Here is a 17,969-nt window from a genome sequence, read left to right as displayed (position 1 = left end):
TATCAATACACACTGATAAAGGTGGAAAATGTGAAAAGCACTTCAAAGGATGTAACTTAGGCAATAAGAGGTAACAAGAATCAAGGTGCATTTGGAACACAGTCAAATGTAAGTTACTAAATTAAACAAAATTAATATTAAATAAGATTAACTGAGATCCATATATTCTTCGGGAAAGCTTCATAGATGCTCAGACAACTTTTAAGGAAGTCATGGAGCCTCAGTGACAAGGACAGGACAGTATTAGGAAGAAAGAAGACAAGAACACAGGGGGAGAAATTAGGAAGACACCTTTAGTTCTAGCCCCATTATTACTAATAGTTGGCCACTTTTCTTTGGGCAAGTACATGTCACACAAACTTCCTCTGCCTAAGTCAGTGGAGCAGTGATGACGTGGGGACTGGAACAGCCACACCCCGTCTTTGTAGAGTAATGCGGGATTGCAAGTAAGAGCGCACCGGGTGACACTTTGAAAGCTGAGTGTCATCTCATGATCACAGCCCAGACGATGAGTGAGATGGTGTCTTTAGTGCTACGTCTGTGTCACACAGCTCCACGTACATATTATGACTAGTATATGCACATGCCTCTGCGATTAGTAATTTCCGTCTAAGGATTTAGCTCACAGATACACCTGCTCATACAGGGAACATCGTTTATACCAGGTTAGCCACTGAAGCATTATGTGTGCTAGCAAAGGGCAGGAAACAATGGGCACGTCTTATGTGCAGGGGATGGGTTCAACAAACCTTGGTGATGGTGATTGATACCAGGGACACTCTGCTGGTGTAAAAAAACAGAGACACTTTATGTGTTAATACTAAAAGGTTTCTAGGAAACACTAAACGAAAAAGTAACATGAAAAAAAGTGTGTTTTTTTCACACAAAAGGAAGAGACAAAAAGAACATACAACTCTTTTCTTACATACAACAATTCTCTAAAAGGACTGCAAGCATATTTTTTAACTTACCTGGTTGTGGTAAAGACTCCATAGACCACAGGATTTCTTTCATCTCTTGTGGGGAGTAAGTAAATGTCCTCTATTAATAGGGGAAAAAAAAGTGATTCACTATGTTAGTATTTTTCAATATTCCATGTATGCATTTTCTTTAATAATGCAATACTCCTGGGACTCTAAACACTATATAAAATTAGGGTAACAGTGGAAGTCATTATACTATGACATAAGAAATTCAGGGTAAAAGACTGGTTCTCACTAGCTATGTGACACAGAGTTGAACACTTAACCTTTAAGGTGTTTACTTCAATCACCTGTAAATGGATTGGTTCACTTGATAATCTCCATGACTGTTTCCAATTAGGAGTATGTGATTTCATACAGTAGAAACTAAAAACATAAGTTATTTTTACCCTTCAGTGTAAAAAAATGTTGTCTTATAATTATGTCAACTTGTCGGTAATTTAATTGCCTATTTGGGAACAATATGAAAATAGCTAGACTAGTTAATTCCTTGAGCAGTATCCCCTGTGTAGTCACTTATGCAGCACTGATACTAATGTATGTGTGAATAATATTCCTTAAAATATGATTTAAGAGGTGAACATGCTTATATACAACATGAGAGACCATCCATGACTATTGAATACATACTTTCAATACTGTAAACCTGACAATGTTAATTTAATGATATAATCATTTTTACACTGCATGACAGAACCAAAAAAATAAAGTTCAAAAGGTAAAACCTAATGATACTAACCTAATATACAACAGAAAAATTCCTCCTAGAATTAACTTTGCGAGAAGTAAAGCGGGTAAATGGAAGAGAAGGCTCTAATGATTCTCTGAGCGCCCTTTTTACTAACAAGCCGTAGGGACAGAGTTCACCGGCTCGCCAGGGCTCTCCAGCAGAGGGCATCCACAGAATAAGGAACCCAAGTTCTTGCTACCGATAGCCAGTGGCTTCTTAAATAAGTGCGTGTAGGGTGGACGGACTTTGTAGTCCCAGAGCTAGTACCTTTCTGTCTCCTACTGCAGTTTTGTTTCCCTCTTAACTTTGAGGATGCTTACAAAGAGAGGCACTGTTTCATTACAACGTGCACCCAGACATAAAGCACTCCTTGCTCTTTGCGTGTACGAACTTAGCGAGCACCACGCCTGCAAACTGTCCTGGGCTTTATAATCAGGCATTTGGGGCTAAAATAAATGCTGAATTACTCAATTAGGCAGTAAGACCTTTTTTTTAAGAAGAAAGAAACATGACTTACGAAGCTCATCAAAATGAGTGTCTGCCCCATCACTTCCAGGAATTGAGCAAATCAATCTGGCCTTGAGAAAAGTGGTCCATTTGTTTATCAGGCTGCGTTGTCCTCCTATATCATTCTGGGGGGGAAAGAAAAAAAGAAAAGATACAGATTTACCAACATGATTCTATCACCAACTAAAACTGGTGGTTATCATAGGCAGTGTCTTATTAATGTCCTAGTTTACAAAGACAGAGAGCTTACACATTTAAGTCCTTGAACTCTCAAAGAAGGGAAAAGGCATTTTTGTCCCTCAACATTAAATGCTTTTCTCACAGTTTCGTGTGCAATGTAAACACCATAGCTTTGCTGAACGAGCAGATGTGTGTAAGCCGGCAGTAAATAAGGCAGCCTTGGAATCTACTCCCTTCTCTGCCAATTTTTGCTCCATGACCTACAAAAGGCCATTTAATTCTCCAAGTCTCTGTTTTGCCATTCATAAAATATGAGTAATGCCTTGAAATACGGTTATTTTGATGATTAAGTGGAAAAAAGTGCTCAGCAAAGGCCAGGCAACTTACGTTGAAAAAATGTTAGCAATAACTTATATATTTTTGCCTATGATTTAGATCAATTTTTGCATCCTTTAGAAATATGCCTTGGTATAGAGCTAAAAATAGTCCTTTCCAAATTTAGAACCTGACTAATTAAAAACCAAGGCAACATGAACATACAGATAAAAGCAATCTTGTTTTAAACACTAATTGATGTTTTTTCACTCTATTTTATTCTGAAATATTTAATTAAAAATGTTCTTTAGTGGGATGTGAAATAGGTGAAGGGAGTCAAAAGGTACAAACTTTCAGTTAAAAAATAGTCATGGGAATGTAATGCAGAGTATGGTGATCACACTTAATAATACTGTATTGCATATTTAAAAGTTGCTAAAGGAATATACAAATTTGTAACTATGTATGGTGATGGATGTTAGCTAGACCTGTGGTGATTCTTCTGCAACATATAAAAATATAAAATAATTATGTTGTACACCTGAAGCTAATATAATGTTGTATGCCAATTATACCTCAGTAAAAAATGAAAAAAATGTTTACACATTTAGCAAAACATAAGCATTTAAATCAATTAGAACAAACAGGGTTAGGCTAATAATTCACCATAAAAAGATGTTGTCCTATTTGTAATTTAACATGTCTCTGTGAACACTAACTTAATATGATTTTTTTTGTTTGACTAACTAGATCTGCTATGCTTATAATAAATAATAAGACTGTTTCATGGTATAAATACATTAAGTACTTTTGACTTTGAAAAATTACTTATGAAGCCATTATGCCCATTAATGTATTTCCATTTAAATATAAATTCTATAAAAAAGTTTTGTCTTTCATGCAGTCTACGTTCCATAAAGTTCATACATAGTTCACTGTCAAATTTGAGGTCTGACTATGTAGGGACTATCTTCCCGGTGATTCTTTTATCTCTGAAAATTAAATCAGAGAAAAGCAGCTAAATGACCACTCCAAACAAGGAAATTCAAAGTCATATATAAATAGTTGCTATTCTTGAAGAAAGAAGTGGCAGGGGGAGAGGGGATGGGGGAAAGGAAGGGAGAGAGTTCCCTTTGAGTATTAATGGGGGTAAAATGGAAATCCAAATTCTCAGATGATGTAATGATGCTAACAGAGCAGAGGGCTCTCAGATCTGTGGGAGGGCTAAGAGGGCAGGCCAGGTCCCTGAGGCCAGAGACCGCAGCTGTCTTTACAGCCTAAGCACCTAACACCAGGGGTGCACCGCACATCCAGAATGAATCAGGCTTTACATCCCTCTCTGCTAAACAACGGAAGTATGTTCAGTAGTAGCTCTGTATAAATGAGTAGTAACTATTCTTTCCTTGAGTTGTTCTTTAGGTTTATAACAAGTAATTTTAAAAGAAGAATGATTTTAAAATTGAAAAACATTCAAGTTCAATAATTAGTATGAACTTAAAATATGCACTTAACAAAGAATCACACCTCACACTTTGCACTATGTCTCACTGTTGGAAATTTTAAATGACTCCAAGTCACTGTGAACTTACTCTTGAAACATGTATGTAGCTGAGTTCATGTGTCTTGGGGACTGACTATACAAACACGTTTACATATAAATATACATAATGGAAACACAATGGTAACCATGGCAATCGTTTAGAACTTGGGACAAACAAAAGACTTTTCTGGCAGTAGTATTCTGTCACTGGTACTGTTTAGAATTGCTAACACATGGTGATAATAAAAAGCAAAATAACATCTTGTTGGTTTTCCAATAGTTCTCACTTCTTACAAGAAAATGCATTCTCTTAATTCTTTTACCGAATATCTACTCCAGATATGCTTACACTAACATCCTGCTTGTCAGGTATTCTTAAAAACATGTTTAATGATTAGTGAATAATTAAAAATATAAGGTAAAACTGGCAAAAATCCTTAGAAAAGTATAGATTAAGGTATAGATAAATGCCAAAGAATTTGAGTCTTCCCTGAAATTTCTTCATTGGGAAAATGGGGACAGATCTCCCTGAAGAGTTAGCTTTAATACTGTCTTAAAATTACAGGTGGGTTCAGACATGCATTGGTTCAGGAAATATTCTAGGTGCTAGAAACCAGGGAGAAAGAAAAACAGGTGAGACGATTCAGAACATGTATGGAGAACTAGGGCAAATTTGGTTTAGAAGACTGGGATAAATTGAAATAGAGGAAAATGTTCCAAAAGTAAGTTGGGGTAAGATCAAGAAAGGCTTTGATACCAGGCCAAAGCGTCTATGTGTAATTTAGTACACAATGAAGAATTTCTAAAAGATTTAGTAATTAGCAAAGAATTGAAAGAAAATGAATACATATTTCATATAATAACCCTGCAGAAGCAAACATGTCTAGAACTGCTCTTAAATTTATATTTTGTATATGGTGCTTCTATCATTTGAGTATCGTTGCTCAGTAATAAAAATAACACTTCAGGTAGCTACTAAATGATTACTGACGTCAGCAGATGTGGAGGTAGATTTTTCTAGGCATGACTTTCACTTCTACTGCTAATATCCTCTGATCACTTAACATAATTCAGATGTTAATATGAATGGGCAACAATATTCATGCTTCCTCTTAATGTAATAATGGATTCTGTGTTAATGTACAGTAAGATTCCAGAGAGAAAATGTGTTATTTGGAATTATTCAGAGATTTTTAAAATGAATTTAAAAATATAAGTTATCTCCTCACCTTTCTCGTGACCCTTGATTTAGCTATTTTTTAATTTACATACTTAGCCTTTATATGGTTTTATTTTAGCAGAGCCCAGTTGTACTAAACAGAACTCTAGTTAGAGCCTTTCTATTTTAATGCATTCTTCTTACAGATTTATGTTAATATTTATAAAATTTGCATTGCCTATACTTGTATATTTTGAGAGTCAGCAATAAATAACTAAAAATAGCATTAATTCAATATACATAAAGAGAGACATCAGCTATCATAAATATAATGCCAGGGACTAGGTTTGGTTTACTGCTTTACCCCAGCACAGAGCAAATGCTCAAGTTATTTTGCTAACTAAACAGATTCATCAAATATTTGCTGCTAACATTCCTTTAACAATCATGTGCATCACTACTTCACAAGAATGAGCAACCACATTCTCTTTTAAACATTCTATTAGGTAAAAGTGACAAGAAATGACTCACTTTCAAACACTGTCTCTTCTTCTATGTGCAATTATCACCCATATTTAAGACAAACCATGAAAAAATTCTAATTCTATGAGCTCCAAATTTGTTGAACAGAAAGGGATTTATACTGTACCTGCATACCTTTCTTTAACCTGACAAATGGAAATTGCAATCCTTTGAACAAATGAGTGCTTAAATGCTCTTGCTTACCCGTCTAGCAACCTTCCTTCCTTCCTTCTCAAGAATAAAAAGATTAACAACAAACAAAAAAATCCAGGTCAAAGATGAAAGCCACCTGCTGTCAATGGGGAAACAAGCTTGGTTTCTGGAGTAATCGCTCTCGGGAATGGATTATAAGCATTTAATGACTGGACAGCAACTCTTACAGACGTCCAGAAGCATGACCCGGGATGGCAAAGTTCACTTCACAGGGAGCTGTATTTCTCCTGCAGGGAAGTGTCAGTTGACTGACTTTGTGGGCCAGCTCTCACTCCCTGGATTTGTTTGCAAATCCACAAAATCCCCCTTGAGAACTTTAAGCCCAGAAGAGGGTTGAAAGGGAAGTAACCACTTTTGTACTAAATTGTCACCTCCGTGCTTATTTTTGTGAAGTTCTAAAGAACACAACCATTTCACTAACACCATAGATTTATTATTGAGATGTCAGAATCAGCAGCTTTTAGTCACCCATCACTTCTGTGTGTCTCCACTCTATTTATCACAGCTTCTTTGTGGTCAGATTGCCAAAAGCCTTACCATCCTCTGCACAAAGATGCAGATGAAAGTAGCAAAGAAATTAAGTGTAAACAAGCTTGACCACATGCGTTCAGTCTGGGTGGTGAGTGCAGAGGCTGCCTGTTTTCTCACTCTTTATAGCTTTTTATATGTTTGTAATATTTCTTACTTTTCAAGTGATTAATGAAAAGAGAAAAGAAAAACACAAAAAACAAAAGAAAACACAATTTACAATCTTTATGCAGCTTTAAAATATAGTATCTCTGAGTCATTTGATTTGGTGATGGCTGCATATGATGAAATACTATGATCTTCTAATTCCTGGTTTTTCCTGGTTTCTCCTAATGAGAACATCAGTCAGGAGGCAGGTTAATGGTGAGTCCATTTTCCTTCTACCGTCACAGCAAACTCAAGTCCTTATAAATCTTACACAGACATGTAGAGTAGCTACGAGCTGTCACACATGAACTTTTATTGAGTGTATCTTTTGACCTTTGGGTCACTATGCCGGGTTCATCTGTTAAACATGATTTTATCACTATATACCGTCCTCTCCAAGGATCTCTCAGCACTTTATAAATACTGTCATTTTCACCTTTCTGTTGAGAAACAGAAGCTCTTGGAAAGTGTAATAATTGACGTTCAGCACCTATGCTCTTAAATCCTAAAGATTTTGTAAGTCAACGAAATCTCCAAGACATTTGTGAACAAGGTGTATCCTATTAAAATTCAGATGTGCATTCAGAAATTTGTAACCATAAGTTGAAGGGCACCAGTCTTTTCTAATACATAAGCACACCTAAAGCACTTTTTAAAAAGAGGGCGGAAAAAACGGTTTGCTGGTGAAGTCAGAGGTTATAAATTCTCCTTTGTTGAAAATTTAGCTATTTTGCCTAATGGAGCTCTTCAGCATCTTTGTGCAAACAGGAGAATGGAATTCCCTGAAGCACTTAAACCATAATCTGTGTATGTTTGTGCACCCCTCTCCCTTGTTCCACCATCAATAACATTTAATCTCAGAGATTTTATCCTGAACTAACACTATCCACTTTCTTCTGAAGTGTGATCTAAACACTATAATACAAAACATTTGTGTTTCCATTAACGGAAACTATCACATTAAGGCAAACACTCAGGCTTTCTATTGACCCTTTTTACAGATTCAGAAAGATTAGGGCAATTTAATACTTTTGTGTCTTCAAGTTAATGCCTGTTGCATTTCAATACATCATTCATATTTTTATCTGATTTTTCATTTATAATAACTGCCGTACCTTGCAGGTTTTCAGTAATCTTGTGTTAGGATATGCCTTCAAATCACCTGAAGACCAATTTGCACTAGGAAATTCTGGAGATATGATGCCAGCAATAGACACTGCAGAGCAATTGTTCAATATATTTCTGTCTGTGCTGCCTCCCTGAGTTGTTTCTAGAGACGGATTTTAGACACTTTGTAAACTTAATGCAGATGGTGTGTATGGGCTGGGTAAGCAAATAATAATGATAAGGATAATTCAGATGCACGATGGCCTATTGAGAGGCTTGAAACTATGATTATGACGTGGTAGAAACAAGAAGTCAAAGCCAGAATAAGATCCCAGGAGCCTCATTAGAAGGGCAGGCCATATGTATCAAAATATGTTGTTAAACTGAGAGGAAGAGCTGAAATGAGGATATTGTAATAAACTAAATGCACTCATGGAACATAGTGAAGTTTTACCCACTGAATCAAACAAGAGAACTAGGTTGTACTTTCCTTTTCAGCCTATGTCTTCTTCAGCCATATGTCGTAACTACGTTTCATTTAACTGTTTCTTCCAGATGCAAAAAAAAAAAAAAAGTCTGACCACTAAAAATAAAAGCAAAAAGGGAAAAGAATAATGAGTCTTTTACTTACCCAGTAGTAACCTTGAAATACCCAAGTAGTGGAAGAAACAAAACTAGGCAAACTCAAACATCTCAAAGGGGAAGAGAGAAGAAAAAACAAACAAAAACTTGTATGACAGGTATTGAACACAATGGTTTCCAAGGGATAACTTCTGAATAGGCTTTCAAGGCAAAAGAAAAAATTATTTTTTTTCTTAAAAGGAACTCTAGTGTTGAGAGGTGACTGTTTTTGATTTGCCATTGGAGAATCGAAATGGAGAACAAGTTTTTCTAACTACTTCAAAAACTTGTAAAGATTATTAGAAATGCAGGACTTGGGTAATACACTGTGCTAAAGACTTGAGTGTCTAAGATTTAACAGATTAAATTTAGGCAAATCTAGGCATATTCAGCAGCCTTTTTCTTTTTCAGGTAGGATCAGAGTTCCTTAAATGAAAACAAAATAGAAAAATGACAGCCTACTGTATAAATCCTTGCCTAGGAATTTCTGACAGGAAAACAGATGGAAGTGAAGCAAAAGCACATCTGTACCTCGTGGGCTCTAAATCTCTCATGCAGGTTGTAAGCGACAAGCTGAAAGTAAGCCAAAAAATCCCCACAATTCGGGGGCAATCAATAAATACATGAAGTGTCATTGGCCTAAAAACACAAATCTTCAAAGGCAGTAATTGTCCAAATAAGACCATATATCAACACGGACAATGCAAGTGGAATCGAAGCAAAGGGCTATTAATTAGACCCCCAGGCAAGTTATGTGAGAGGTCCATCCAAACTGAATTCCTGGCGTGGACAAAAGGAAATACTGCAGAACAAAAAAGAGAACTGGCATAACCTACAGCTGGAATCCGGAGTGGGCTAACCGAAGTCAGCAAATGGGCAAGGCTTCCAAAAATGAATAGAATCCAAAAATAATGCAAAACAGCCTTGAGGCAGAGAGCTGCAAGCAAGCCCCACTGAAATGACTGGTATTTCCACACATTAACTTACAGGTTTTGAAGGGACACAAACACACACATACAGGGCAGTGAACATCACACAGAAATAATAGTATCCGAAAGGACCAACTTGCAAAGTAAACAGACAGAAATTTTTTCAGAGGGTTTGTTTCATGCTCTTTCACCTGTAGCATTCATTACCTCACCTCGAAGCTCTCTGTAATTTACCACCTGTGAGAGCAGTCCAGGGTGTGAGGTGCACCATCTCATTCTTGAAAACACTGACTGTTCAAATCAAAGAATTATAGAGCCTGGCAAGGACTTTAGAAAGCATTCTAGGCTAAGCACTTTATTTTAAATATGAGAAAACTGAAAAAAGTAGTTTGAAAAGCAGTTATACTACTGAAAAATAACTCATTAGTAAATGTGTTCTGCCATTTACAATGAGAAACATACTGAGTTTAAAAGAGTCTTTGGATGAAGGTACTTATTCCCCCAAGGCTGCCACTGATCAATAGCACCTTATGACATTATCTTCTAAGTCAGTTTCTTCACTATTTAGTGTGTGTCCCTGTCCACAATTCTTGTTCCAGACTTGCCTTGTTCAAACTGTTCCCACAATTTTCAACAGATGTATCTCCAAATTCTCCTATGTCTAGAAATAATATCCATCCTCAAAGTACAACGATTGCTAAAAATGACGGCTGAGTAATAGTAATTTTCACCTTTAAAACCAATAAAATACCATCTCTTCTCAGGAATCTTTGGTAACTAACCTGCCTCTCACCACCTCCACCATATACACACACCACCATTCTTCCACTCCTGAGCACAGGGTGCATAGATGACGTGCGTGTGTGTGTACACGTGGTTTTTGACATGTCGCTTAGGGTAACATGTATTCACATTATTTACATGTTAATCTATCAGGTTAACTGCCTGAAAACAGAAATCTATCTAAGTAGCCCTTTTTACCAGCACTTTCCTCAGTATCTGTCACATCCAAATTTATAGGATCTCTTAAGCCTCTCATTTGCTTCATAAAATACTCATGAAAGAGATGGCCGTCCTCATTTTCTATGTTAAGAAACTGAGCCAGAAAGCAGCAGAACAGAGACGTAAGCTTAGGTCTGATTTCAAGTTGAATATTCATATCATTTGCGCAAAAGATATTGATGATATCCTTACGGCCAAATCTAATACCTGATTTTTTTAGTCATAATCTTACCTGACTTCCTTTGGTGTGTGACATTACTGGCACCTGCTTTCTTCTAGAAACAGTTTTTATCCTTGATTTGTGACAATACTCTCGTCCAGTTCTCCACCTGCTATCAAACTATTTCTTCTCAATTGCCGTCATGGACCCTTTCCTCTTCTTTATCTTAAACATCACTGTCCCTCGGGATTCTGTCCTTGCCCTTTGATCTTGTACTACAAATCTTCTGGGGAATTGCAGGCATTTCCATAATTTTAAGAACCACCGATACACCAGTGATTTCCACAATCCTTAGTCCAGACACTACTGAGTCTCAGGTTTATACTTTCAACTGGTTATTATGGCAGCATATCCCAGAACCACATGAAATTCAACATGTCCAAATACACAATTATGCCCATCAACTTTTTTTGGTGTTTCTTATCTGAAATATCAGAATGTCTCCCTTTGTACATTTTCCTCATCTCTGTCTTATCTTCTGGAAACCACAATTACTAAGAACATATGAGTCTTTTGTCTACAGAGCTAGTCTCGAGGTCTCTGGCATAGGATAAGGGAGATTAAAATGCAGGGAGGATCTCATAGGACAGGAACTTGTTGCAGCCATTCCTCTACATCGTGGAGTCAGTATCTGCACTATCACTTAGTCCTGACTATGAACAGGGAAGATAGGACTCCTGAAGACGGCTGACATTTCATGCATGCTTTAAAAGGAAACAATCACCATCCTGCATTTCCACCTATTTGTTATGCTCCAGTCCCAGTAAACCTCCTTTAATTCCTTAGATGCTTTCCTTCACCTCTGAGATTTCACACATGCTTTTCCTTCTACCTGGAATATTCTTCCCCATCCTTGTCACCTTTGCCCTAGAATTTCCTAATCATTTTAATCATCTGGTTCAAAAGTCACCATCTCAGAGAGACCTTCCATATCCTTTCTAAAGCCCACCTATTTTTCCTAATGGCACCTTGTGATCTTTCCATTACAGCACTTCTCACACTTTCCATTTATGTATTAACCTGTGTGCTTTCTTGTTTAATGCATGTATCATCCACTAGGTCATAAGTCCCCTGAGTACAGGTATGACTTTTTTTTAACTTCTGTAAGACTTACTGTTTAGCAGTGTCATGCACAGGGTTGGTTACTGATAAATGTGTTAAGTAATTGAATGTTTTGGTAGTCTGTAATTATACTGTAGCCACTAGCCACATGAGGTTACTTAAATTACAATTAATTAGCATTAAATAACATTAAAAATTCTGTTCCTAATCATACTAGTCATACATCCACACTAACAGCCACATGACTACTATACTGGAGGGTGCAGAAATAGAATGTCCCCATCATCGTAGAAAGTTCTGTTGGACATCACTTGTCTACACTAAGCAATGAAGAACAAAATGGTAATAAATTAAGAACCTTTTAGAAATCTACATGTAAACCTCATCTTAGAAATATCTCTTGAACTTACCTACAACTCTTCATTCCTGCTTTCTTTAGGAAACTACCTTACAGGTCTCCCAGTCATGAATACTTCTCAGTCCAGATGCATTCCTCAAGTAATTGCTAAATATATCTACCAATCAAAGCACTTCTCTTCCTAAAAACATTCGTAACTTGTCATTGTCTACAGGATAGAGCTGAAACTCCTTAACATGAAAATAATACTGTCTGTCTTCCAACTTACCACTCCAGTCTGAAATAACATTCTCCCCATCACCCCTCGAATTCCATTTACAACCACGTTTCTGTTTCGTTAACAAAATACACTCTGCCACAATGCTGCCTGCACTGCCTGTGCTCCTTTCCCGTCCTTGGGGTAGTCCTCCTCCTCCTCCTCCTGTAGGACTCAGTTTTTGAGCATCATTGAATGTGTCAAGTTCTCAGTCCAACCTCTACCATATTATACTGGGATTACTTGTTTCTATCTCTATCACCCTCACTGTATTGTGAGGTTTTAAGAAAAGGGACAGTGGATTACTTCTCACTCAGTGTCTACTGGACTACACTTTGCACAGAACTTATACTTCATGTTGTTGTTGAAATAATGAAATGATACGATAATGAAGAAATGGGTTACAAAATTGAAAAGAGTCACCCTTATCCTGTAAACAATTCTTTGTACTTTTTTGTGTAATTTTTGCCTATTGCCAAAACCTCTTCCTTGCCAATCACTATATATTAGTCTAATATCATTGACAGGTCAATAAAACAACTTTAGTTTTAGTAGCCGAAGAGGTAGGGAACTCTTAAATTGTCAACAGGTTTTCATTGTGCTGAAGTTTATCAGCTAAAAATGAAAAAAATAAATAACAATAATAGCAAGAACAACAAAACCAGAATATTTCCAATGAGTAGGTTCTGTGGAAATATCCTGGTGGAACAAACAGCAGAAAGGACCCTCCTGTTACTGAGAGGCTCTGTGAACTCAGTGGAGTGTACGCCGTTATTCCATGAATTCTCTCTAACATGTGCTCTTCCTTCTTAGCTCTTTCCTTATATCTACTGAACTCTTTTTGCTTCATAGCATAGATGTATGTTCTGTTAGTATTTGTTGAAAATAGAAAAATAATATTATAATAACCCCATGGGGGTAAAAAAAAATGAAACAACAGGGAGGGATAAGTGTGTTCCCCAAAATGGCAGAAGAATATTTTTATGTTAAAATAACGTATAATAGCAACAATGATGATGCTGAATAGCTCTTTTTTTAAAAATTCAACTTGTTACTGTTTTGCAGGGCATACATATTTTATAAAAGATTTAAAGTCATTTCTGATCTTGTCAGTGAAACCTTCACGTAGGAGTGTTCAGTTTTTACCACGCTTCAATCCTAAATTATTAAGTAAAGTTAGAGATGTGGGCAAGGCATGCTGCAATTAAGAAATTACAAAGATGCATTTAGAAACAAATACTGTAAACATTTGACCAATGGATCATATGTGTAGTGGGAGATTCTGAAGAGGGTGTTAACCGAAGACAGCGGTTAAGTAAAAAGACACGCTAAGGTAAGAAGAACCTCTATCACACCTTTTTTTTTAAGGAAAACCATCCATCACAAGTCCTTATTTGATCTCACAATTTGTTAGCTTTTTATCCAAACACAATAGCATGACAAAATCTTGCTGTGTGGCCTCAGAGGTTTTTTTTGTGGTGAAAAGACGCACGTCCTGCAATTCTCTGTTTTTTCCAGTTCTATAGGAGTTTGTTCACAGTTGAAACAAGATATCCCATGACTGATTACTTAAAGTCCAGATTATGTTTTTAATAGAAAAATTTTAAAATGGGGCAACTAAATTTTTCATTAATACATTTCTCCACCTCTAAAATTAACTTTCAGTGTATTTAAAGCGAGGGTAAAAATATTACTTTGTGATAAATGAATTTCTATCAAATGGATTAGACCAATCAAGAAGTAAGTATTGAACTGGTTCACAAAACCCATGTTTGTTAAATGGGCTCATCACAAGATGACTCTTAAAACACACTTAATTGACTGTAAATCCCTTATGACACATTTAACGTGGTTCATTTATACAAATGATGTCAATCCACAGCACAGCTTTCCAGGGCCGGGGAGCTGTTGCTATAAGGCATGCTTCAGTACACTAACACACTACAACTCCTCTAAGCAAGGCCATTCATCTCTAGGCAAGAGGCTTCAAGAGAAATGACTATGGATTCTTAGACTCTGAAAGAATGAGGATGCTTTTCAGAGAAGCTGTCCCCGGGGTGGGGGGAGGGATCAGCGGGAAGACAGCATTACTGACTAAGACACTAGGTAAAGAATGATCTGCCCTCACAAGTTTGATCTCATTCAAAAGCCATGTTTTCATTAGGACTTTTAAGTGCAAAGATGGTTTGTATTTCTCTCCCTGGAAGTGTTCAAAAGCCTGGGGGCACAGATTGAGACAAAAAAGTGATAGGTTCAGATGGAAGAAAATGAAAAGTTTGTACAAGACCACAAAGAAAGCTTCCTGCTGAGAGTATTTATTAACTTAACAGCTCTTCTTCTTAATAACTGAGTGTATGCTGAAGGTGTCTGGTTATTTAAGAAAAATGATTTCAGTTAAGATAAGCCCAACTCAAAAAAGAATATACAGAAAAATATGAGTCCAGTAGCATTTTTACTCTATACAGCTTGTATTCATTCAAATGAGAATTTTGATGGCACAAAATGGAAGTATTTCTTATGTTTCTGTTTTCCTGTAATTTCCACAAAATGTCAATATTAAAAAACAAATTGCAGTGTTCTTTAAAATAAATGTTTTTCATTTTGGTTTATTTGTTTTCTTCCTCCTTATCCCATTATTCTCTCAGAACCTAATCTAGATGAATGCTCTAGAAGATATTTTTATAGAAAGCCTATGACCATATTTCCAATTTATTTGATCCATGTGAAGATACATAATTTTACATGTGATGTGTTATGATAAAAATATGGAATATGATTGTTAGTGTTTAAGTGAGTATATTAACTTACTTTCAATTTCAAAATAAGATGATCTAAACATTTTAACTTCCATGGATCAGGACAATGCAGTGATCTTACTGGGAACAGTAAAACTGGCAGAGGGAGAGTCCACTGATAAAAATGAGCAAACTGCCAAAGAGATCTACCTCAAACGTGGGGAACAGTTCAGGAGCAGAAAAAACAATTTGCAATATTGGAAAATTCTTAATCCTTCTTTTTACTTTTTGATCTCAAAAACTATATAAGCAAGATAATATGAATTTATTCTACCACTTAAAAATAATGAACATTGACTTCAACATTACATGGTTAGTTATTCATATATATATATATATATATATATATATATATATATGCCTTGAGTAAAATAAATGTATCTTGCCTTACAAACTCTTCCAACTCGAGAAAGGATGGTCTTATCAGAAGTACTGCTTTCTTGAGATGATTCACGAAAGAAGAAATATATTTTATCATCATCTGGATTATAAGTGTCTGGAATGGGAAAAGTTCCAATAAATTTCGCTCCTGTTTGGAAGAAAAGAAACTATATGTTAAAACACTGAAATAATTCAGCCACCATAGCACTGGTGTCTTTTGTATATAAAACAATTAGCAGTGGAATTTTTAAAAAAATGAATGGAATGTGGAAAATGAGACATATACACACATAAACATAACACAAAGGAGAAACATGTATTAGCATGCAAAGGGTCTGAACAAGTTGTTTAGGAACTCCAGAGCTAAGGTGAGAACACGACTGGCTGAGATTCACAATTGTTACAATTCAACTAAATGACACAGAAACACAGAAAGTCCTTTCAAACATGGAGATCCTGAGTTTGTATTTTCCTTTTTTTATAATTGGAGTCACTGCTTTTTAACCACAATGTCTATTATGAATAGCTTAGGAAAAACTATAAACATATCCCAAATTTTGATATATTATGATGTTATTTGTATAACTGTCAAAGTGAAAACAAACTGAAACTATCAATAATAACTGGGTCAACTCCAATGCGGGCTTTGAAGACACTCTTTCCACGTTTATAGTCTTATCTCTGCCATTTACTGGAAGGGTGACCTTAGTCAAATTATTTATCTTCTCTATGCCTCAATTTTCTCATACTTAACATAAGGCTACCAACATCATCTACCTAGTAGGATAGCTGATATGATAACCAAGTGAATTAGTATGTGCCAAGCACTTACTACTGGTAATGCCTGACACATAATAAGGGTTTAATAAGTGTTATTTATTATTAAAATGATTGGGATGATAATAATTATCGCACACTAGAGAATGATGGAAAATTGAGCATACAATTACAACCATACAAATGTAAGAATAATGTAGTTTCTAAAAAATAAAGCAGTTCTAAATGCACTAACATAGAAAGATGTCATATTAAGTGAAAAAATAATAGCAATACATGGGATTTCAAAATTGTAGAATAGATAAACAAGATTACACTGTATAGCACAGGGAAATATACACAAAATGTTATGATAAATCACAGAGAAAAAAATGTGACAATGAGTGTGTATATGTCCATGAATGACTGAAAAATTGTGCTGAACACTGGAATTTGACACAACACTGTAAAATGATTATGAATCAATAAAAAATTTAAAAAAAATAATAGCAATACAATAAACTGCTTTGCATTGCAAAAATTACTAATCAGTTTGGGTTACTAATGCCTTGCTTAAAAAGTATTTGGCATTTTAAGTCTTAATTTTACATAACTGGGAGTTAACCAGGTAGCAGATCTGTAATTGGGTAATACTAGTTCAGAAATAATCCTTTTGATTAAAGCAAGGAAGATCAAGAGAGGTTACTGAAGAACGAAGAACTTAAATTAAGTAGGAAATACAAGATGCCTGGAAGAAAGTGTCCGTAGCAGTGCTTAGGAAGCAGAAGCAGGAAATAAGAGAAGACAAAAAGTTTCCCCGAAAATAAATAAGTCTAATACGTAGGATGTTAAAAAAAAAAAATTAACGTTGCTTTCTTTAGCGTTTTGCCCAGGGCCTTGATTGCCAGGTACCCCAGGCTGGATTGAAAACCATTCCCCTGCAAATGTACAACACTTGGTCAACATCCCAATAAACCAGACTTCACAATAGACTCCTTCAACAGACAACAGTTAATAGTTGATTCCAAGTGATGAGTAGTTCAGTTGTTATCATCCCAGCCTCTCTGGGTCAAACCTGGGTCTCCCAACCAGCCTCTTCTCTGTTTAAATGGGAATCCTTAAGAGGAAAAGAGAGGGGGGAAATATATTCATGAACTTTCTCCCTTTTGTTCTGTATTATTCCCCTGTCCTTTCCCTGTAACTTAGAACTCCAATGGATTTTCATGCTTCTGATAATCTCACTTTGATATGGTCCTAAAGTATATAAAAATTCAATTTTAGAAAATCATGTAAGATTTTTAAAATTTTCTTTTCTAATTAATCTTGTTAGCAAGGTCCATTAACAATTCTACTCAAGATTTTGAGTTTTTTTTTTCCTCTCCAGTCCCTTTTTAAAATTATTGATGAATCGCAAACACTTAGTGTTGAATCCCTAAGAAAAGTATAAATTCATACTTCTAATTTTTTTATTTAAATATATCATGTTTTTGTAAAAAAGAAAAAATGTGGAAACAAATCTTCCTACAAATGTAGCATTAGGATCTCAGCAAATTTATGAAAACAAAAAATATATTTAATTACATTTAAGGCACTTAGAACAAGAAAAACAGCTAGGATCAAATAACACAAAAATGAATAAAAACCAACTCTTCACTTCA

General features: G+C 35.7%; 1 protein-coding gene across 3 annotated transcripts in view; it reads right to left on the bottom strand.

Moving 5' to 3' along the window:
• The window catches only part of SEMA3D (semaphorin 3D), a 178,581-nt gene that overhangs the window by 38,052 nt on the left and 122,560 nt on the right, over nt 1-17,969 (bottom strand). For all 3 annotated transcript variants that reach the window (XM_031679711.2, XM_072965104.1, XM_072965105.1), the window contains exons 9-11: nt 15,561-15,703; nt 2,231-2,345; nt 972-1,041 (exon numbers count right to left, since the gene is read on the bottom strand). In XM_031679711.2, the coding sequence (XP_031535571.1) occupies nt 972-1,041; nt 2,231-2,345; nt 15,561-15,703 (328 nt within the window). The remainder of the gene's footprint in view (nt 1-971; nt 1,042-2,230; nt 2,346-15,560; nt 15,704-17,969) is intronic.

Source organism: Vicugna pacos, chromosome 7 (genome assembly GCF_048564905.1).
Source record: "Vicugna pacos chromosome 7, VicPac4, whole genome shotgun sequence".
In the NCBI taxonomy this organism is placed as follows: Eukaryota; Metazoa; Chordata; class Mammalia; order Artiodactyla; family Camelidae; genus Vicugna; species Vicugna pacos.
This window is presented reverse-complemented; position numbering and strand designations above follow the sequence as displayed.